This window comes from Ailuropoda melanoleuca, chromosome 2 (assembly GCF_002007445.2).
Source record: "Ailuropoda melanoleuca isolate Jingjing chromosome 2, ASM200744v2, whole genome shotgun sequence".
Lineage (NCBI taxonomy): Eukaryota > Metazoa > Chordata > Mammalia > Carnivora > Ursidae > Ailuropoda > Ailuropoda melanoleuca.
The window spans coordinates 71,428,064-71,452,932 of record NC_048219.1 but is presented as its reverse complement, the minus strand read 5'-3'; the positions used below and the strand labels follow the sequence as shown (position 1 = coordinate 71,452,932).

The 24,869-nt window shown below is 36.6% G+C and overlaps 1 protein-coding gene across 2 annotated transcripts in view; it reads left to right on the top strand.

Moving 5' to 3' along the window:
• Positions 1 to 10,466, top strand: part of COL11A1 (collagen type XI alpha 1 chain) — a 188,127-nt gene extending 177,661 nt beyond the window's left edge. For both annotated transcript variants that reach the window (XM_011224596.3, XM_011224597.3), the window contains exons 63-67: positions 333 to 582; positions 3,724 to 3,836; positions 5,268 to 5,336; positions 7,336 to 7,569; positions 8,753 to 10,466. In XM_011224596.3, the coding sequence (XP_011222898.1) occupies positions 333 to 582; positions 3,724 to 3,836; positions 5,268 to 5,336; positions 7,336 to 7,569; positions 8,753 to 8,899 (813 nt within the window). In that variant the 3' untranslated portion in view covers positions 8,900 to 10,466. The remainder of the gene's footprint in view (positions 1 to 332; positions 583 to 3,723; positions 3,837 to 5,267; positions 5,337 to 7,335; positions 7,570 to 8,752) is intronic.
• Positions 10,467 to 24,869: the final 14,403 nt, after the last annotated feature.

Sequence of the window (24,869 nt, the reverse complement as noted above, 5' to 3'; positions counted from 1 at the left end):
AGGAAGGACTAATTAATAAGTAAGAAGGTAACATACGCATGTCCACACAAATCTGTGCTACGTTACTTATATAGAAAAAGGTCCAGAATTCATCTAATTTGTGTGTCTACCTCAGTATCCCTACTAGATTCTTTTTAAAAGAACTTACAAATTTTACACATTGATATTTATATATGTATATATAGTAGCAATTACTGAAAACATTGAAAATAGGAAAAACATTGAAAAGCTAAACCAACTATAATTTCTTATAACAATGACATAACCAGTAATAAATTATGCAGAATATTTTACCTTCAGAAGCAATTACATGCACATTATCTCTTTCACAGGGTCCACCTGGTGAAGTCATTCAGCCTTTACCAATCCTATCACCCAAGAAAACAAGAAGACATGCAGAAAACATGCAAGCAGATGCAGGTGATAATATTCTTGATTACTCGGATGGAATGGAGGAAATATTTGGTTCCCTCAATTCCCTGAAGCAAGACATCGAGCATATGAAGTTTCCAATGGGCACTCAGACTAACCCAGCCCGGACTTGCAAAGACTTGCAGCTCAGCCACCCTGACTTCCCAGATGGTATGTGACTAGTACCGGACACAGCAGGTGTACCGAGCCTCTGAGTTATGATGGTGCAGTATCAGCTTGTTAATTCTAGTTAAATGTGTAATATAGAATCTAAATAAAACTAAAGCAAATGATTATTCATTCCGACCTTGTAAACAGAGAAAGTCACTTACGCTGTGCAATCAAGATCTGCTTCAGAGAATCCTTGGCTGTTACATAAAATTTCATTAAATTATGACAAGATTATTTTTGGATGATTATAGACAACATAAATGCATTTTCCCTGTGCTAACTATCATAGAATGGGCTTTATGTGTGCACGTATGTGCATGTTAGTACATAATTATTTATATCCTATAAACTTATTTTATATTGATAGGAGTAAAGTTAACATGATTAATAGCACAACGAATCATATTTGGCCTATTAGTTTAGCAATGATTTAGTGAACAGAATATCTAAGAATTAGGATATTTGGGGGCAAAAATTATTTCATTGATCCACAAATAATCGGAACTGTGAACAATTTATTTGTAATAATAATCAGTATAATTTATTATACCTACCATTTAACATAAACCTTTACATACCCATCCTGAGAAGGCAACAGTTTCAAGCATCCTGAGTTAGCTGATAAACTCACATAATTACTAAACTAACAAGGGGAAGATCTTTATATGATCTCAAATCTCCCACTTGATGTGGAAATATTTTGTCACTCTTTTTACAGTTGGGACAATATTATTTTGCACTGTCAATCATATAAGAATGCTATAACTGAGATCTAAATAACTCAGTACAGAGAGAAAAGTTCAACGTGATTCAGAAACAACCACCACTATAAAGGAAGAATTTCATAAAATCTTATCTTAATCAGGCATAACCTGTTAAAACTAAAACACAGGTTGCTAATCAGGGTTCCATACAGACTGATATTAAGGCCTTCAAATTTATAATATGTGTATTTGAAAAAGATATGTTTAGTTCAGTTGTACTGAGTTATAAAACATGATTAATGTTTTATATGATTAATTAGAACCCAAGCAGTATATGATTAATTGGAAACTGAGCAGTCAAGAAAAATTTTTGTAAATTTTGGAAATGGAAAGTCCACCGTGGGCTATGGTTCCCTGTGGTTTCTGATAGTAACTGGCATTATTAATTCTTCAATGTGTTAATTAATTGCAATTAAATATTAATTAATNCGGTTCCGTGGTTTCTGATAGTAACTGGCATTATTAATTCTTCAATGTGTTAATTAATTGCAATTAAATATTAATTAATTAATTACTTTAGCAGTGCCAGGCACTGTTTCAGACAGAGATTTATAGATACGCAGAAGGAATAATGCCCCTGAGCTACCATTATCAAACAATGCAGACAGCAAAATCATAAGCATTAATAATAGCATATTATGACGGATAACTGTGGAAAAAATGAGTATTTAGGTAAGTAAGAGATTATTTGATTTTGGACAAATAGGATGTTAATATTTAAGGAGGTGACATTTAAACTGAAACCTTTAAAGAGGTAGCCAGTCATGCAAAGAATCAAAAGGGTATTCTGGGCAGAGGGTATAGGTCTTTTGAAAGCTTCGAAGAAGACAAGGTCATGGTGTCTTCAAGCAACCCAGAGGTCTCTATGGCTAAACAATAGCGAACAAAGTGGAAAATGACTTGAAATAATTTGGAAGAAAGCATGGTAGAATCAGAGGAAGCTGGTTAAGGAGCTGTTGGATTAATCTAGGCAAGAAACTGTGGTGATTTGATTTAGGGATCTGACAGTAAAAATAGGAGATGAATAAATTAGAGATAAATTGTCCATGGGATCCACAGTATACTGAATTTTTTGAACAAAGGTGCCTTAGTAATTAAGTTATTATGTTATTTGAAGAAAATTTAATGACAATATTAACTGAATAAATCAAGATAAAAAATACTACAGAATTTGAAATCATGAATTTCTGAAAAACGTAGGATATGCCAAACATTAAACGTGGTTATCCTGGTTGGTAAAATCCTGGATGATTTTTAACTTTTTTTAATGTATTTTTTTTTCCTGAGGATTTCAGTTAGTTCCAGAAGTTAATCTCTAAATGGTGCAATCAGAAAAAATGTAAATGTTTTTGTTAAATAAATATTTCAAGTGACCTGACATAAAAGCTAATCGGACGTAGAAGCTAATTGACTATTAGAGTACTTTAGCTGTTTCTATACAGCAGTAGTAAAAGATAAAGCAGATTGGTATTGGATTTTTAAGAGTTCTAGTACTAAGCTAAGCAGTTAGTGATTTTGAAATGTTTAAAGTTAATAACCAGTAGATTCACATATTTCCAACTAATATTTAAAATGAAGTGACAGCATAAAAAATGGTAGGAAGGAAGCAAAGTATCATCACATGTATATCAACGCTGTCTCTCAATAGCTGTTGGCAACAAAACCATATTGTCAATTATTTTTAAATAATTTTGTTATTCCTACTACTTACCATCTTTACTCGTCGAACACTGAATTAATGGTCACAGTCATTCACACGATAAAATTTGCTCTGCACCATTTAGATAATGACAGTAATGGCAAACGACATTTAAATATATAAAATAGAACTTTGTTGGGTCTAATTTAAAGGGGGAGTACATTTACTACAAGAAGTTTATGCTATAAAGTGATGCAAAAGTATGATCCCTGAGGCTAAGTAGATACTATCACCTCCATTGTTACAGATGAATAAACCAAGGAAAAATATAGTGATTATTAGATGACTTAAGTAGCAAATAATGCATATGAGATTTAGGGTTAAGTTTATCTGATTCCAATATGCATGCAACTTATTACGAAGGATAAATTGAATGTTAATATTTGAGGAGGTGACATTTAAGCTGAAACCTAAAAGTAACAGGCATGCTAGGAACCAGAGTGTTCAGGGGAGAGTGTATGGGCAAAGCTTTGACGCAGACAAGACAAAGGGTCACTCTTTAACTCTTCAAACACATACCCTCATATGACCAAAAGCATAAAAGTGATTCTCACAGGAAGAGATCCATCAATATTAATTTTTCTTTATTTCTCTTTCTAATAAAATTTGATATTTAATGCAATCGATTTTTCATATAAATGCATTTGTATATGACATATTTTTTTTACCTCCTTCTAGGTGAATATTGGATTGACCCTAACCAAGGATGCTCAGGAGATTCTTTCAAAGTTTACTGTAATTTCACGTCTGGTGGTGAGACTTGCATTTATCCAGACAAAAAATCTGAGGGAGTAAGTACCAATCTGTTTTGGTGGTGACTGTTGACAGTTCTTGCCATGTTTTTGCAATATTGAACTAAACGGGAAAATTATACTGTCATATTTTCATTTATCTGCTTTTCTTACAGGGTAATTAGAGCATTGCATTTGCATAAACATGAATAAGACACCAAAGTGATGCACAGAGTTAACAAATACTTCTCTCCTTTATCTTTTACCCAGATGTATTCTTTATGCACCTGCTTGTGCTCTAAAATTCTATGGTTTTTCCATGACACAGCACAGCTGATTCTCAAATGTTAGTGCATGTATAGTATTCTTCATTCCAATTACCACGTGATAGAACTCGCAGCTGTATATGATATTCAAAATACACCATTTATAATCTTTTACATAAAATAAGAGCATTGTCTGCATTTGCCTACTTTTTAAATGTTTAGTCTCTTCAAAAACATTTCTTGATTTTCACCCAGCAGTATCAATATATTTGAGTTCTATCTTTAAAGCTATAAAGACAAATGACTAATATAGGGAGAGATTTCTCACTAGCATAATTATATTCTCCAGTTCCTGGTGATAAATGTTGCCTTTGTGTGTCATCTTTTAATAAATCACATTTTTCTTAGTAAATGGCGTGGGCATACAGAGGCAAAGAAAGTCCTTAAAGCAAAACAAGTAGGTTTAGGTGCGGCTAATCTCTTTAGGATAGAAGTTAACGTTTGTTGAGAAAAGGGTGGGTGGTAGGGGCAGGAGACGAAGCAACTTCTGTTTCCCAACCAAACATGGCCTGTGTCAAAGCATAATAAAATTCCTGTAGCCCCCAAAGCAATGAGGGAACATGGAAAATACCTCCCCTTACACCGATAACTCAAATTCCCTACAGTGAGGCCTTTTATACCCTTACATTTTGCTGATGTTTGCAAAGCAAACTGATAAATGCAGATTTATTAAAGATTCTAAACATTCTTCCCAGCAGGAGATGATTAGGCTTGCTTCCTGCCAAAGACTTTTCCATAGCATGGAGCCTTTAGTTACTGGCTGAATGCTTTCAGGATGCTTCCCTTCACTGTGGAATATTGATGGTACTTGCCTTGATGACTGGTTCCAACTAGTATTATGAGGGCTTTCTTTGCAAGGGGTTTTGCCTAAGAGTTCCACCAATGTCCCCTGTAGCCAGTATTATGCCGTTGACAGGTTACTTCTCCCCATCCTTCTTTTTGAGTGATTAAAGAAAACAGGTAGAAAATGACTCAATCTTCACTAAGTGGGAAGTCACGGGATCTCTCTCAAATGTTGCTCTTTATGGTATTTTCTGTAGTTCAGGATGGACTGTTTCAAAACCTCTTTGGCATCTTAGTCTTACTGAAAATTACTGATATGTACATGAACAATACTGTTCATAATTTTTACCTACTTTCTAATTTTCCCATTCCTTTGCAACAGGTAAGACTATCATCATGGCCAAAGGAGAAACCAGGAAGTTGGTTTAGTGAATTTAAGAGAGGAAAACTGGTATGTTATTACCCCAACATGAAATGGTTTATCTTAAACTTCATTAAATGAAGCTCAAATTATGTATCTCTGCACGCTGCCTGGGAAAGTCTAAATTATACTCTCTAGGATTCCATGTGTTCTCTGGCTTGCTCCAGCGGTATCTCTTAGACCGCTGTGGTATTTTAGAGAAGTCTAAATGCTTTGTATCAAAATACGGATACGGGGAAATAGGCTGAACTTACCAACATAATGTGATCAGATAAAGTATGCATTTCACTAAGTTCCTGATAGACATCATAAAAATGGATTGTGTTAGATATGTCAGTTATAGAGAATACGTAAATTATTTTTTTTCTCTATTTCAATAAAAAATTTTGGAATGTGAAATGTTTTTTCTGATTGCTACATTTGGATATAAAGTGAACTGACTGACCTGACCTTTTACTTGGATTAGAGCACAAGTTCACTTTTTTCATACAATTCCAGTTCACTATTAATAATTTGTTATAAGTATTTTAAAATTAGGTGCCAAACTAAATTTATATTATAGAAGCTGTTCAAAAATACGTGTGTGTTTAAAATATTAATAAGAATGTATTTAAATGAAAGTTTCTCACTTATCCAGGTAATTATTCAATTGTTTAAAGTTCTTTAAAAAGCTATTATTTTCCACTGATGGCTGTTTTATAGTTATCATCCTATGGGAACCCACACAAATTAATTAACTTTAGTGATGTGCTCCACTTGACATAATTCTTCAGTTCAGTCTTCAAGTTACATTAAATATCCATGTGACATCTTACCAGCGTAGAAGTTAAAAATACATACACAGAATGGTGTGTGTAGTGTTATTTTTTGGTGTTTTGGTTTGTTTTCCTTCTTGTGCATTTCCCAAGTGGCCTTTTTTTCTTCAACCAAACAAGGTTCCTCACTATCTGAGCCTGTTAATCAGTAAGGATTAAGTAAATTCAACAATAAGGAAGAAAGTCATAGATAATTACCTTTACATAAGCTAATTCTATAGTCTAGGTAAATTTCCTACTCCATTTTTTAAAAAATCTAGGTTTATATGTTTCAGCTGACCCCAGTATTTCAATTACACCCAATAAACAATTTTTGAATTTAATAAAGGGTTTTAATAATTTTCAATTAAAATTATCTTCTGGCTCTAACTACAAAATAAGTATTTACTGACTCAACAAATATGTACTTGCATCACCTCAGGCATTATGTTTGGTGATGGTGACACAGTGGTGAATAAGTATGTCATCTAAGAATGGACACACAGGCAGGTCTGTGACACCTTAGAACTGTGGCCCCAAAATAAAAACTGCAGGAACATGTTTGAAAAGTTTGGGTCAAATAGATATACTATGAAATTTTTTAAGAAGTAGGTAAGATTAAAAAAACATTAAGGGGTACCTGGGTAGCTCGGTTGGTTAAGTGAGGACTCTTCATTTGGGCTCAGGTCAGGATCTCAGGGTCATGAGATCTAGCCGACTTGGGCTCTGTGCTCAGCAGAGGCAGAGTCTGCTGGAGATTCTTTCTCCCTCCCTTCCCCCCCTTCCCCTCTCCTCCCCACCACTCACATGCACTTTCTCAAAAAAAAAAAAATTAATATAGGTAACGTTTGCATTGCACCAAGATTCCTCAGTTCCCATTGTTTCACTATTTAAAAAGATACACAAATATAATGAAAGCTCTCTTAGAAACAAAAGCAGTTTTTTGGAAATTTTTAATGGTTAAAGCAATAAAGTATAGAAATAAAATGATTTTTTTCAAAAGTAAGTAGTGCTTGCAAGTAACTCGGATGGAAGTACAATAGCGATTTCATAAAATCCTGTCTCTGGGTCCTCTGACCCTCTGTACCCACTTTCTTTCCCTAAGTGAAAATGGGCCTATTGATTCATCCACATGCTTCTGGGATCACAGTTCACTGTCAACAGTGATTTTTATCCTTTTATAACATAAATGAATAAAAGAATCTCTACATGTCTTTTTATTCTTTTATTCCCAGCTTTCCTATTTAGATGTTGAAGGAAATTCCATTAATATGGTGCAAATGACGTTCCTGAAACTGCTGACTGCCTCTGCTCGGCAAAATTTCACCTACACCTGTCATCAGTCAGCAGCCTGGTACGATGAGTCGTCAGGAAGTTACGACAAAGCACTTCGGTTCCTGGGATCAAATGATGAGGAGATGTCCTATGACAACAACCCTTACATCAAAGCACTGTACGACGGCTGTGCGGTGAGTCTACTCGCTTGCCTTCTTTCGCAGGGTGGGAGGCAGTGTGTAACCACCTCAATCTGGCCCTAAGCCAGCTTTCTCTCAGGAAATGATGGCAGTTGTTGTTAAGATCTGATGCTTAACACTGGCATTAAAATACAGTATCTTAGAAGCCGCTAATACACACACATGCACAGAGAAACTCTGAAACATACATAGAGACACACGTGTTAGAAACCATACCATAAGGTAATCTTAGATTATATGCTGTTTCTATGGAATTATTCCGGATAGCTGAATACTACTATAGTTCGTTATTCTTGAAATAAAAAAAAAAAAACCAAAACCAAAAACTTTATTTCATTTGTCTCCTTTATCCATGATTCTAAAATGACAGATAAAGCAATCAGCATTATACCATTTATATGGTAGGTAATTCTTACCCCTGTATTTTGTTTGTAAGGAGCTTGTCTATTGGTCTGTATTACACCAGTTTATGGCGTTATTATCATTTTTTGTTATTTTTATCCTCTGGAACTATCTTTTCACACATTGGGAATTCTATTTAAGAAAATGACCGAGAGCACACTAAAAAAACTCATCGTTTTAGCTGATGACTAAAGAGGTCACAGTTACAAAGAAATAGGCCCATGCCTTCAACGAAGTAAGCAGGGTACCCATAGATCAAAGAAGAGAAAATAAAACACTTTAAAAGTAGCAAATGTCTGGATTTCCCAATAGTAATATACTGATAATCATTCACAAGATGATATAGCAGCAGAAATGCTCTGACTTTTGACCTTGTGCACTGTAATTTCTATACTGTATCTTAAGAAACCTTGAATATATATATAGTATGATTACAGTGGTAAAAATATATTATTATGAAGGAGCCTGACGCAATTTTAGCATCCGTTTTCACGTTAAACTGTATTTACCAATTCAATAAGATTCTCTTCAACAGTGCAATATATCCGAATACTATAGTTGGGTAATAACAGCTAAATATTAAACATTCAAAATTTAAAAGTACATAAGACATCAGTCATAACAAGAGTTAATTACACATAAATAATGGCAAATTTGTTTCTTACTCTCTTCTTTCTCACCTTCTCAACTCCATTCAGAGACTGAAGAAAAAAATAACATATATGTTAAAACTATTAAATGATTGTGTAACTGTTATTTCTGCTCAATTTTACAGTCCAGAAAAGGCTATGAAAAAACTGTGATTGAAATCAATACACCGAAAATTGATCAAGTACCTATCGTTGATGTAATGATCAATGACTTTGGTGATCAGAATCAGAAGTTTGGATTTGAAGTTGGTCCTGTTTGTTTCCTTGGCTAAGATTAGGACAAAGAACATATGAAATCAACAGAAAAAAATACCTTGGTGCCACCAACCCATTTTATGCCACATGCAAGTTTTGAATAAGGATGGTATAGAAAACAACTTGCTACGTATATATGTACTGATTAGAAATATCGATGCCTTTGCAGGGGCAGAATCTTTACATGACAAAAGCTTCGAAAATCATAAAAATACAAGATAGTGTGGCTGAGATGGAAACAGGCCTTATTCTTGATTCCCAATTTTCATCTCTCCTTTTCCTATTTGGATTTCTTTGGTGCTGTAGAAAAAAAAGAAGAGAACAATATCTATTCATAAAAGATATGGTGCTCATTCCCATCCATCAAGGATGTGCTAAAAGTGTGTTTAATAAATTGTAATTATTTTATGTACAGTTCTATACTGTTATCTATGTGTCCATTTCCAAAACTTGCACGTGTCTCTGAATTCCATCTGACTCTAATTTTATGACAATTGCAGAACTATGATGGCAATAAATATATGTATTATGAAAAACTAAAGTTGTAATTTCTGATGACTCTAATTCCCTTTCTTGGATTAATAATAAAACGCCTTTGTATATATTGGTGTTGAAGAGTTCGATTATTTGATGTCGCCAACAAATTTCTCAGAGGGGCAAAAACCTAGAAGACTCTTGGAAGCACACTTGGATCAACTCTTCTCTACTGACAGTAACTTTGCTGAATTTCAGCCAAAAATATCATGCATTTTGATGCTTTATTCAAGGCTATACCTCAGCCTTTTTCTTTTCAGAGTCCAGGATTTCACAGGATCCTTGTATATATGGAAAATAAGCAAGTTTATATTTTTGGACAGGAAAATGTGTATGAGAAGCTATTTAAACAAATCAGTGCCTCCATCAAGTGAGCAATCAGATGTACAACTTTTTTACTACCTTATTTCATCTCATTGTTTTCAGTGTGCTTCAGTCATGCAGATTAATATTAAAAGATGGGAACTAAGCAATTATTTATGAATTTGTTCAATGTTATACTTTTTAACCAATCAACTTCTTAATTTGATGCCAAGTTGCATATTATAATAGTCTTCGAATATTATTTTACCTGCACCTGCCCAACAGATACTATTTCTTTTCTTTCAGAATAATATCATACATTATTTGACCTGCCTAATTCCTAAATAACATATGGGTGGATTGTTACTAACAGTGCTTGTTTTAAAAGTCATACTTATTAAAGCAGTCAAAACATTTTTTTTCCACTAAGGTATTTTCTTCCAGGTAGCTTGATATAGCAGTAAAATTTAAAAGTTACAAATTGAACTTTGTATCTGTTTTAAGTAATATATGTAAGACTTGAAAATAAATGTTTTATTTCTTATATGAAGTGTTAAATTAATTGATACCAGATTTCACTGGAACATTTTCAACTGATAATTTATCACAAAAGAGCATACCTGTAATATTGGAATTAAAACGTGAACACTTGTCATTCAGAAGTTCTTTTATTTTTGAAATCAAGTTTGTAAATGTCCTTTCAAGAAGGGAGATATGAATCGTATAAATAAACTCAAGTCTTGTCTACCTGGATTGGTCATTCTCTTTCTTAAACAGGTTCCAAATTACTTTCTATTGCAGAAAAGGCTTTTGGTTCTGTTTCTTGACCATCCAGATTAGAAGAGTTTTATACTTCCGGAAAAGAATATTTGCTTCAGAGATAAGTTCTTTAAATTTTCCACTTGTCTAAAATAAAAACACCACATGGTAATACTCTATTTACAAAATTAAGGTAGGCTATATTTAAAATTTAGAGAGATATTTTTCATAATTAAAAATTTTGCAAAGTCTCAAACATATGTTCACAATTTCAGCACTAGCAATATTTCCAGAACTTTCACATAGTCTCTAAATTATACATAAAGTAATATTTTTTATCAAGAGAAATTCCATACATCAGGCAATTTAATGAATATATAGCAATAAGAGAATATTTTGCATATTGACCCACCCTGGGGAAGCTGTATCATTTGCCCATTTAAACAAAACAGCCTCAAATTTGGCACTCAGTAGAATTAATGAATAAATAACTGAATTGCTTATCCTTTTCTATTCCTTGCACATATGGATATGGTCTTCTGCATTGCACTGGATTTTTTTCTCTCCCTTATAATTGATTTAATCTGAACAAAAAAGAAGCTTAGTGGAAAGGAAAAAGCATATTATATGACATTCTAGTATTGGCCCAAGCATGTATAAACTCTGGAGACTAATGTTGACCCTGGGTGGATCCTGGCATGGGTGGATTCTGGGCCTGATGCACACAAAATTTGATTTTACTCTTTAAAAAATTACAAAATTAACAAATACAAAAAAAATTACAGAATTTATTATTTTGAGCGAATGAAGATATTACAACAAATTATTAATTATAAAACATGGACCCTTACCGAAAGTATCAGACAATCTGGGAAAAAAATCAATCTTTTCAATCATTCCTTGAAGTACTTTTGTAATACTTTTATTCTATATGTTTATTTTTGGCTTCAATCTCAGAGTGCCTCTTCATATGAGAATTTTATAACTTAATTTCTAGTAGAAAGAATAAGTTTCTCTAACATGTTAGATTAGAAAATGTTTCTTATCAACAGCTTAGAGCTGTTTCTTTCAATTTCACTTCTTGTTATTAGCAAGTATTTTAAAATTTTTAGGGTATTTTAAATTTAGGAAAAGCTCTATACATTTATTTCATATTTGTACTATGAATTTGTGAGAATTTTTCACAGACTAGCTTCTGATTCTGTACATTTTTTACCTTGTTTTCTTTCCACTACCAAGAGATTTCAGGCTCTGGGCACCATAAGACATCTGCAGGCCATGGTACAAACTCTGTCTTCCTACTTTTTATGTTATAACACAGTGAGTGATAGGATTATTCCAGTAAGCCTTTCCTACACTAGGATTACTGGCAATAATTTTACATAAGTATGAACGATAAGCCATATAATTATACCCCACCATGTAAACCTAGTCTATAATCCTGAATAAATAAATCCCTAATTGAAGTTCCTCCTTGCTGCCTCCTTCCATACCACCCAACACAAGAAAAAATGCCAAAGGGAAGTTGGGAATGGAAAGATGATACTCTTAACAGATCATAGTGAAAGGAACTTACTTGGGCAAATTTTACCCATTATATGACCATGAGAACAGATTTCTAGCAGATCTCTCAAGGGCTTAGATGGGATCCATGAGCGACAACGATCCCGAAGCTGAGTCCTCTGTACGCTGAGTCATTGTGAAATGAATCAATGAAGGGCCTAGCACACTGACACACACCAAGGGCTAAATAAATAGTTGCTACTGCTCTGGACTTCCCACTGCCACTATCATCACCCTAGCTTAAGTTCCTTTCTAAAACATAGCTAATAACATGCGTGCTATTTACATCACAGAACTTTTATAAAGATTTAATTTTAAAAAAGTGAAACAAGGGGTGCCGGGGTGGCACAGCGGTCAAGCGTCTGCCTTCGGCTCAGGGCGTGATTCTGGCGTTCTGGGATCGAGCCCCACATCAGGCTCCTCTGCTATGAGCCTGCTTCTTCCTCTCCCACGCCCCCTGCTTGTGTTCCCTCTCTCATTGGTTGTCTCTATCTCTGTCAAATAAATAAATAAAACCTTAAAAAAAGAAAGAAAAAGTGAAACATACAAATTGCATGATCACAGAAGCCCAAAGTAGCAAATAGGTGGCCATAAAATCCAAGCTTTACAAATGAGTCACAAAGGACACAAAACAGGAGCAGCAGCATAAGCCATGTGAATACCCGGAACGGCACATCCATCAGACACGGCCTCTCAACTCCTCTTTGACCAGCATGTGTTTTGTTCTCTAGAAGGATGAGTTGAGTAAGCTTTAGAGTCCCTCAGATTTTACTCGTTGCTTGGCCTCTATCGATGTCATGGTCATATAACTAGTAATTCCTCATGCAGCTGCCTCTCAGAAATCCAGAGCTGACAGAATTACTTAAAATTGAAAATCTTGCAGAAGTATATCCTTCTAGAAGCATTTCATGTTCAGAATCAGTACATAGCAACCTTTGCAGGATCCTCATTTACCTTCTATCTAGTAAATCCATAGTCAATATTTATAAGGAGATTGGTCAGGATCAAAGCCGAGGTAGGTGCCTGGCTCAGTCAGTTAAGTGTCTGCCTTCGGTGCAGGTCATGGTCCTGGGGTCCTGGGATGGAGTCCCGCGTTGGGCTCCTGGCTGAGTGGGGAGTCTGCTTGTCCCTCTCCCTCTGCCTCTCCCACTCTGCTCATGCTCTCTCTGTCTCTCTGTCTCTCTCTCAAATGAGTAAATAAAATCTTTTTTCAAAAATAAACTGAAATAACATCAGAAATTTTTATGTAACAGCTAGGACTTATTTTATAATAACCTTATGATGGCAATTCTACCTATAATACTATTTATATGAAGTTACACAAAAACACCGAGGAATACATTCCTATTTTTAAATTACCTATATATGTCTATAAAGAAATAAAAAAAGTAGGCTTTTTGTTCCATAATGGAAAGATGTTGAAGGGCAACCATATGTCCTAGTAGCAGATCTTATTCCAGCGACAACCCAGGGTGCGAAGTAAGCTGAGCCTTCCAGCTTGATTCACCATCACTTTAGGGTCTCTGGTATAAATAAAATGTCTGCCTGCTGTTTTTCAGCTCACTGAGAGAAATGAGTATGTCCAAAGCAAAAAGACACTTTCCCCTGAAGTGACATACACTTCTGTGCTCACTCTCTGTGGGATGGCCATACTGAATTAAATGAAATGAATATTTTTATGGCTGTAAAATTTCTTAGCTATATAGAAACAAAGTTCACATGTTAGATAACTATTATCTCGTTATTTCCACATAGCTGTAGAGATTTTTACCTCACTACTGAGAGAAATAAGAGTGAAAAAAGGGAACCAGAGATAACAAAAACAAGAGAAACACTAAAGGTATTAGCTATTTAAAAGCGGAAAATTCATATGACTAGATAATATATATGACTTTATTTTAGGTATTTGGTGAAAGAGTTGAATGTCTCATGAGATTTTTTTTTCTCCGTGCAGGGGCCTCCCCAACTTCCAGACCGTGCCACCCCCACTCTGGCCCATCAACCCCTAACCCAGGAAGAGAGCAAGAGAGGGAAGGGGGAACATGACAGGGTAGGGGGGAGGTAGCCAAGTAGGGTAGAATTTGTAAGTAGATCCTTTCTAAAGATAGAGTCAAGTGGTTTTGAACCATAGAATACTAATACCAGAAATCTTGAGTCATTTAATTATCAATTAATCAATGATCAAGTATATAATTTAGCACCATGATGAGGACAGGCCTCTACCAAAGATATATATATATATATATATATATATATATATATATATATACACACATATCAGCTTTACAAAAGAATTATGTCATAAAGTATCTGTACCATATCCTTGTTCACAGTTTAATAAGAGAAAGAAAACCATCACATCTAAAAGAACGGTTTATTATCAAGGTTCTGACTATACAGATGTTTGGAGAACTGAGGGAACAATAAATGTTGGTTTGTAAGTGTGTTTCATGAGAAGGATGGTAGGTCTACAAAATGTAGAGTCTGGATATGTGTGTCTGAGGGAGAGAAGGAAGACCACTTTATGGAGGAAACCCAGGAGAGAATTCCAGAGGCATACGTGAGTGCGGAACGTGAAGAGGACAAGGAGTCTGATACAGCCTCAGTGGCCTGGTGTAATGCCAAGTCCTATATTTAGGGTTGGGTTATAATGGCTTGAAAATCATACAAAAAAGTCCGGATATTATGCAGTAGATAATAAAGAATGAATGCTGGTTGCTGAGTAAGGCAAAGTGATAATGAAAGCCATGTTTAGAATGACTAGTATTTTGGCAGTTTCTCAGTACCCGCATAGTGGGCATCCTGTGCTGGATGGCTCCCAGAGTTGGGTCAGATGATAGGTGCCATAAGGCTGTTGCTGAAATTTAAGTGGGCAATAATACAGATTTGGACTGCAGTAATAACATCTGCATAACTTCAGAGGAAGGACCAGTATAAAATAATTGGAAAGAAGAAATTACTACTATATTTTATTTAAAAATATTCTAGAGACATTTACTGGATACACCTTAAAATAAGCTATACTTGCCTGTCTTTAAGAACATAAATCATAAAATCAGAGAAAAGAAAAGTTATATTTACTAAAATCTGAAGAGCCGATGGGTTCCAGTGAAACAAATGTCATCTGGCACAACCCTATCAATTGGCTTTGTATCTCCTATCGTATCTCATGTACTATTGCAGAATACATGTGAAAATAACTTGTTATTGCTTAAACAGTACGTGCTTACAACACTATGGGCAAACACCTGTCTTCTACATAAATAAAAGTTCATAAGATTATCAACCACAGAAGACATACATCTACAGAGAAATCAACTGCTAAAATGTATTACATAGTTGTATCTTCTGATGTTGAAACTTTCATAAGTAAAAATTGGAGCATAAGGAATAAGCAAATACATGGAAATAATTATATATAATTTATATGAAAAATATTATCTAGCTGTAAAAAGATCAGGGCATCATAGGAACACAATATATATTTAAATATGTAAATAGACAAATGAAGAAATTGTAGCCATATGTCCTCTGTTGCCTGCCCTTCAAGGTGGAACATTTTTTTTGTTTAATATTTTACTTATTTATTTGAGAAAGAGAGAAAGAGAGCATGAGTGGGGGGAGGGTCAGAGGGAAAAGAACAAGGAGACTCCCTGATCGGCAGGAAGCTCGACATGGGGCTTGATCCCAGGACCCCGATCCCAGGACTCTGAGATCACGACCTGAGCCGAAGGCAGACACTTCACCAACTGAGCCACCCAGGCGCCCCTCAAGGTGGAACTTTTTAAAGGTGGATTGTAAACACTGTTTCTACTTTCTTATCTGGCATTTACCCTTTAACCCAGAGAATGTACAACTGAATTCATCCCGTGCATTATATTGAAACTTCTCGACATCACAAAGAATAGAATATTCATCAAATCCTATTGGATTTGTATGTATTGGCATTTGGATGTATTTTTTCAGAAATGACAACTGTTTGTGTCAAAACTCGCTATCTTTCTTGTGCTCCTTATCTCAGTTAATGACATCTCTGTTCACACAGTCACCTGGGCCAGATATTCAGAGTCATAATGAATTGCTTGCTGTTCTGTCTAGTCAGTCATCTATTTCTGTCAATTCTCCTTCCTAAATATCATTCACAAATGTGGATCCCCTTCATCTTCATTACGGCTGCCTAAGTTCCAGTAGTGATTTTTTTTTTCACCAAAATTTTAATAGCTTGGTATATAATTGCCTACTTCCAGATACCCCAAATCTCACATCCTTACTGAGAAAAAGGCTTATGAGTAGTGCAAATGCAGACAGATTTCTCCCAGTTGTAAAATTTCTCAATGGCTTCCCATGACCTACAACATTGCCTTTCTTCTTTTGTTTTATTTTATTTTGTTTTACTACACATGAAAAACACATTTACAACCTCTCTCACTCTCTCTTTTATCCACAGGCACCTCACATAGAACTGAAATAACATTTTGCAAACTCATATTGATGCACTCTGATTTGTAATATTCCATTTTATGGTATTTTATTTCATCTCAGAAAATATTAGTTGTATTCATTAAGCTGATAAATTATTTACTCTTGAAAATACTGGTCAACAGTATAAAGGTCAAACACCTTAAATTGTTGAACAAGACCCTATCAGATGCTTCCCTATTTTTCTACACTCATCCTTGGATATGTTCACATTAAAGAATCACATTTTGCAAGACCTGAGCACAAGGAGACCAAGATAGCTGGGCTCTGTCCACAGTGGTTTACTCTGTTTTTGCCTGTCTAAGGACACTGGGACTTGACATCACCATATAAGCTAAATTTTATGATCCTGTTACATATACCGAAGTTTAACCTCAAAGCATGTTCCCTGCAATACTTTATCCACTATCAGTGGAAAAGTGGGAAAAAATCTAAGTGAATACTGTTAGGAAATCGTTTTTTAAAAAGTTAACGGTACATTTGTAGATTGAATGACGAATTTGTTAAAGTTAATGTTTGAAGATTTAATGACACATTCGTAATGTATTTTTTTTTAAGATTTTATTTATTTGACAGAGAGAGACACAGTAAGAGAGGGAACACAAGCAGGGGGAATGGGAGAGGGAGAAGCAGACTCCCTGCCAAGCAGGGAGGACAATGCAGGGCTACATCCCAGGACTCTGGGATCATGACCTGAGCCGAAGGCAGATGCTTAACGACTGAGCCACCCAGGCGCCCCAATGTATTTCTTTAAAAAAAAAAAAAAGATTTATTTATTAGAGAGAGAGAGACAGAGCAAGCACACAGAGGAAGAGAGAGAAGCAGACTCCTTGCTGAGCAGGGAGCCCAAAGTGGGGTAGGACTCCATCCCAGGACCCCGGGATCATGACCAGAGCTGAAGGCAGATGCTTCACCAGCTGAGCCACCCAGGCGCCCTCATTTCTAAATTAAAAAAAAAAAAATCAAAGGGTCTAGAAAGCATCAAGTTTGATAGATGATTTTTCCTACATTGGAGGTAAATGGAGCTTCTGCTCTTTCTGTGTTTCTTTTTTTAATCATCACATATTGGGAACAGGCTGCACAGATAACCTGGTCCTGTCATCAGCAAAGGGCATGGCAATCGGTTATTTCACAAAAAAATTCTCATTTGTAGCAAAAAGGAAAGATGAATCATGAACATCAAAAGTTAAAAACAGAAGATCTTCAAGCTAATTCTAGTGACTTCATTCAAATAGAGCATGGGGAGGCAGGCTCGGTGCGGGGGTTAGTGTGCTCCCTGGCATCTGTCACTGGGATCTAAGGCTTCTCGGCCAGAATCCTTCCCAGTGATGCAGATTCGTATCTGTCATATGCATCGTCATCGGAAACATTGGGCTTCCTGGTATCTCCACGTTGTTGCCACCATTAAGCAACACGTCTGTTAAACAAAAATAAAGCCGATGTACAGACGTAGCTCTTCGAAGAATCCCAGGAACTAAAGAACCAAAAGAAGCAAAGGAGACATCATTTCTTCTTTATCTGTTTCTCTTCACTCAGTAATTTTTACCTAAATGAAATGTTTTCTCTTACATTTTTTTTATTTCTTTAAGATTTTTATTTATTTATTTGAGAGAGCGCATGAGCTGGGGGGGGGCAGGCACAGAGGGAGAAGCAGACTCAGGGATCCAACTCAGGGCAGGGCTCCATCCCAGGACCCTGGCATCATGAGCTGAGATGAAGGCAGACGTTAACTGACTGAGCCCCCCAGGCGCCCCAATGTCTTTTCTTTTAATGAATGCTTTGTCTGAGAAGAACTCTTAATGAGCAAAATATAATTTTCTAAGGAAATCTGGTGAAGGAAAGTTTACATTATACACATTAACATAGACCTATATAAAATAAAATTAATCATCTGATGAGAGATGTTTTTAAATAACCCTATTGCCATTCTCTCCTCCTTAACAAATATATTGATGACCATTAAGCTATCAAATATTCAAAATGTTATCTTCACTTCCTGTTAGCCTTGACCGTTAAATAAAAAAGAGTAACTCATGTCTTCATTGTTATCTATGGGGGTGTGCTTCCCATGTTGTCTCGAAAGATCCCTCCCTCCAATGGTGACACAGCCTTTGAAATGAGGATATGGATTAGATTAGAAGACAGGTATAAAGAAGCACTATGAGTTTGGCTGCTGGACAGCAGAACTGTTTCATCTGGCTTTATCTTTGAACATGCATGTGGAAATCTTACTAACTGAAAGACCGAAGTTTTCTTATGCAACCTCCTAGCTTTTGCCATAACAAAAAGTCAAGCTTCTCTCCCAAGAAGCAGGATATCTTTGGTGTTTATATTTTAAACCCACCATCCCATGCAAAGACTTTATTTTTGTGAAACATTTAACAGAAGCCATACATTTGATAGAGTTTACCATTTTTAGAACCCCAAAATGACTAGGTTTATTTTGACAAACTGAAGAAAGAAATAGCTTAAGGAAAGTTCTCATTTGAGCCACAGAACTATTTTTAAAGGAAATGGCAAAAGTTTATCTAAGTATTCGGCAGAAAGTCAAATAAAATTCCTTAATTTTTCCCTCTCATTGTTTATTTATTCACAAACCTTGCCAGTTTTCTCCTCAAAATGTTTTTCATGACTCCCCTACTATACAACTCAGCTACTAGTATCCTAGTCTGAGCTCCTTCTTAGATCAATTCTCTAACTTTTACTCGTTATTCTAATTGCCCACTTCTACTTATTAAGTATGTATTATTGCTCAGGAGTCTATGAGTTAGATGGGAGGATTTTCTAGCCTGCTAGATCTGGCTAGGCTTGTTCTTACTTGCTTGGGATCATGCATGTGTCTGCAGGCAACTGAATGATCTTCTGAGGGCTAGTGATCAAAAATGACCTTGTCTGTGGCAGGCTTTCTTCACATGGTATCTTATCCTCTAGCAGACTATACTAGACTTCTTCACAGGTGATCACAAGGGAGAGACAGAGACAGAGGGACAGAGAGAGAGAGAGAGAGAGAGAGAGAGAGAGAGAGAAAACACAACCATTAATTGAGGCCAGGGTCAAAACGGCCAGGGTCAAAACTGCCATGGTATAATTGGGCCACATTCTATTAGTGAAAGTAAATCAGACCAGCATATTCATTGCAAAGAGAAAACAGTCTTTACCTTCTAATGGGAGGACCTGCGAAGTTACATAAGGAAGTTCATGAATGTGGGGAGTAAAAGATTGTGAAGATTGTGGCATTTTACCACAATCACTATTAATCTCCTGCTTCAAAACTTTCAGTCATTACTTATTTCATAACTGATCAGTTGTAAACTCTGATCCCGAGATGTCAAGCACACTACGTGCTTCCATTTAGCCTAAACTTCGTTTCCGCCCAACTTCACCTTCTTTTCTATTTTTCTTTAACCGCTTTCTCCACCTGCATCAGCTCATCTACTCACTGTGACATGAATATGTCTTGCGTTTTAATCACTAATACTTCTGGCCTCTCATCCCTACCTCCTACCTTATATGCTATTTTCCATCCCTTATACTTCTCTAAATTCTATTTTATCAAAGTCCATCTCCTTTTTTTTTTTTTACTAAGCCTTTATTTTTATTAGAATGTCAGATGTTTCCTGATGACTCCAGTGCACATTGCTATTTATATTTACTTTTGTTTTAAAACTCCTACAGCATAAACATACTTTCCACACAACGTTAGCCCCAGTTACATAGTTCTTTGTAACATACACTTCTTCGTAAAGAGCGTGGGTTTGGTCTACCCCACAAGAGTATGAAATGTATATTCCTTTGAGTCTGCAAATTGGTTCTAATCATATAACAGGAATGTTATGGGTTAAATCGTGTCCTCCAAAAATTCATACTATGGACTCCAACCCCCAGTTCATTAGAATGTGATCCAATTTGGAGATGGGTCTTTACAGAGGTAATCAAGTTGAAATGAAGCTACTAGGGTAGGTGTTAATCTAATATCACCATTGTCCTTATAATAAGGAGAAACTTGGACACGGAGACAGACAAATACAGAGGCAAGACCAGTGAAGAGACACAGGAGAAGACAGCCATCTATCTACAAGCCAAGGCAGGAAGCCTGGAACAGATCCTTGCCTCATAGCTATCAGAAGGTGGATTTTGGACTTCTATCCCCCAGAACTGTGAGAAAATAAGTCTCTGTTATTTATACCACTCAGTTTGTGGCACTTCGTTAGAATAGGCTTAGTAAACTAAAATGAAGTATTAAATAAATAGTTTATCTGATTAATTGAGTAGACGGAAGGCTCATAAGTATAAACTATTAATTCTGTGTTCTTGGACAGAGAAATTTTGACTGAATTCCTAGGAACTTAAAATTTCTGGATCACACATTCACAATACACAAAACAAGGGATTTTGTTTTCAGAATGCATCATCCAAATATTAAACTTTTGATTGTTAAACTAAATTCTCTACCTTATATTTTATTTTGTTTTTTTTTCTACCTTATATTTTAGATATGAGAAGAAACACATGTAAATAAGAATAAAGATGACCAGAAGTATGAATCTGGAAAGGAAAGTGGGCTGTTTTGTTCTGTGCAACTATAAAATAATGGTCAGCAAACAGAATCTGAACATTACTAAGCTGTATGAAATTAGAAATTGATATGAATAAAGTCATATGAACGTGGAATAGATTTGGCTGAGACATATACTACTTATTTCTTCTTGTGAGGATACAGTGAATGAGACTGACGTAACCTCCTCATCCTTAAGACCTTAAAGTTATGCTATATATTATCAAAATTAAATATCGATCTTATTGATGATAATAATAATGAGTAATTAATTTTGTGATAGGCAAAATGTAGTAAGGTAAGGTCCTCTGGCAGGGGTTCTGACCTTGATTAGGAAGTAATCAAGAAGTGAGTAAATGAGACCCAAAGAATGTATAGGAATTGTCCATCTCAATGACAGTGAAAGAGAGAAAGTACGTTAACCAAAGGAAATAGAATGATTATATCACAAATCTGGGCAACAAAGAAAATCTTGGAAGACCAAAAAACCTGAGCATTATTCTTTCTCTTTTGGAGTATGGTTAAACGGATTTCTTTTTCTTCCTCTTTTTCCCACACCATCAAGTTCTTCTGTGTGGTTCTGAAACTTTCTGCGAGACAGACACACTAGAAACAAGGACTAAAATAGTAAGACATGCCTCAGAGACTTGCTTAAACTTCTTCAGTGAAGAGAAACACAGGTCTGACCACCAAAATTGAAAATCCAACCCAGTACTTCAGAGATAAAACGATACCAGAAATAGAAACAAGCAATCATCAAGAGAACGATTTAAAGCACCTGCTGATGATTTAGTCTCAGAGCCTAACTCAGGCGGAAGAAAATTCAATAGTGTTCAATGAAGTAAATAAAGTATGGAGGAAAATAAAATCCTGGTGCCTCAGATAACAATAGTATTGATGTTTGCAGGTTCTGCGTGACAGACGCATGTGCCCCTGCAGGAGAGATGGCTGCAGAGCCAGACAGCGGCTCGTGGCGCCGTAAACTATGCCATATAGACAGACTCATCCCCGGGACAGAGTGACGTGGGCAGTTATCCCTTCCTGTCCTTTGGAGAAGCCCTGCTCTACCGCCAGCGGTCAGCTGGGCAGGGATTCTTTGAGGCAGGGGGAGCTGTTTGCCAGACAGAGCTAAGAAAGGACAGACACCATGATTCCACTGTAAGCAGGACTTGAACTGGCCTGATCGCCAGGGCCAGCTAAGGGATAGGAACGTGAGCCACCAGGAGAGCAACTTGCATATGAACCCCTAGCAACCCTGGGAGAAATTATTAAAGCGATTAGAGGACAAATCCTCAACTCGGGGCCAAAGAGCCAAATCCGGCCCTCACACCTATGTTGTTTGGCCTGAATAGTGTTGGCTCATATCCAACCTTTTACATTTTTTTTTTAAAAGTTGCTAACCTTTAAAAACTTGAATTTCTGTATCCTCTTGAAAATGTAGAGAATCTGACAAAATGTGAGCGAGTGCCCACTGCATCTTTCCGAAGGGGGGGCATATTCTCTAATTTGCTGGCAGGCTGCATTTTTTTGCTTCTATCTCATTTGCTTCGTGTGGGCTGGCCCTCCTAGACGTTTGAGTCCTAAACCTACTACTGATAATTCGAACATGAAGATGCAAAAGAGGACGGAGTTTAGGAAATATTGATCAGAGAAAAATTCATGGTCCAGACAAGAAGCGAAGGCCTAACATCGTTATATTAATTCAGGAGAAATTGGAAAGATTACCCAGATATCAAGGAAAGGGAATCAGATCTCATAAGAGGTAACACATAAGGCAAGGAGATAAAATGGGCTATACTGTGGGATGATTTATACTCTTTCAACCAGGATGAAGGCATCCAAGAACCTAGAAAGAGCCTATCAAAGTAAAAAGCTCTGCATTAGTCAGCTCCAGCTCCCACAGCAAAATACCGTACACTCTGTGACTTGAACAACTGAAATTTATTTTCTTACAGTTCTGGAAGCAGGAAATGTAAGATCAGGGTACTGTCATGGCTGCTTTCTGATGACGGCCCTCTTTCTGGCTTACTGCCTTCTCTCTGGGCCTTTACATGTTGAAGCTCTCTGGTGTCTCTTTTTTAGAAGATTTTAATTATCTATTGGGAGAGAGAATGCCCACAAGAGGGAGAGAGAGATGCACAAGCAGAGGGGAGGGGTAAAGGGAAGGGGAGAAGCAGACTCCCTGCTGAGCAGGGAACCCAACACAGGCCTCTGTTCCAGGACCCCAGAATCAGGAGCTCAGTGAAAGGCAGACACTTAACAGATACGGCCACTTAGGCGCCCTCTGGTGTCTTTTCTTATTAAGGCAGTAGCCCTATCATGAGGGCCCCACCTTCTTGACCTCAGCACTCCTTAGTTGCCTCTCAAATGTTCCAGCCCCAAATACAGATTGGGGGGGGGGTGAGACTTCAACATATGAATTTAGAGAGTGGGACATTCAGTTGATAAGAGTCTCCATCAAAGCTACCCTTACAAAGCTGCCCTCTTCTGCTTGACCCCACATGATAATGGCATTATAATGAAAACTGTATTAGTCAGGGTTCTCTAGAGGAATAGAACGAATAGGAAGAGACCTAAAAGAACCATTGGCATAAGTTCTAGTCCAAGTCCAAAGGTTTGAGAAGCATGAATTTAGATGGTGTTAAGTCCTACTCCAAGGCCAAGAGATCAGTGTTTCAGCTCATGCAGTCAGGCAAAGAGAAAGGATTCTCCCTTCCCTGCTTGCTTGTTCTGTTCAGACCCTCAACAGATTGAATGAGGTCAATCCACATTGGGGAAGTCAATCTGCTTTCCTCAGTCTACTGCCTGTTCAAATACTAATCTCTTCCAGAAATATCCACACAGATACACCCAGAAATAATGCTTAACCAGATATCTGGGCCCCTGTGATCTAGTCAAACTGACATATAAAATTAAGCATCACAAAAACATATTTTGCAAAAGAAGTGATCAGTAATTTAAGATTGGACCAGACTTACCAGATTCACCTCTGCATTAAGTATCTGAAGAAGACTTTGGGGGGTTTCTGCCAGAGACAAAGAACAATATCATGAAGGGGAAAATATGACTTTCATGCATAAGGGATAACCTGAGTGTCTATCCTTCAGAGAGCTTAGTGACACTGCCGCATGGCTGTTACTCTTTCAGACTCAGATAAAATCTGTATAAATGCAAAAAAAAAAAAAAAAACACTGCTGTTTGTAAAAAAAACTTCAGAAATCTAAAACTCTGGACTAGGGAAAAAAAAGAGAGAGAGAGAGATCCTTTCGGGGGTTCCTGTGTAAGAATTTGGAACAATCTAGATATAACTGCTTAGACTACTCTCTCTGCCCTTATCATCATCATGCTAGAGGACTAGACTTCTAAGAAGGAAAGAGCACAGACAATAGCATGGTCTATAAGCTGACCTCTCCAACATCTGAGAAATCAAACTCCATTGACTGAGGGGCGCCTGGGGGGCTCCGTTGGTTAAGCATCTGTCTTCAGCTTAGGCCGTAATTGGGTCCTGGGATCTAGTCCATATCAAGCTCCCTGCTCAGCGGGGAGCCTGCTTCTCCCTCTCCCTCTGCCATTCCCCCTGCTTGTGTTCTCTCTCTCTCTTTTTGTCAAATAAATAAATAAAATCTTAAAAAACAAAAACAAAAACAAAAACAAAAACCCTCCATTGACCAGCATGGAGTATTAAGCATGTGGGTTGGAACCACACTCTCCAAGACCACCTGGGCTGAACTTCCAGAAGGGACACTGCATGCAGTCTACTATATTTCTATTTTACTTTACTTTACTTTTTTTTT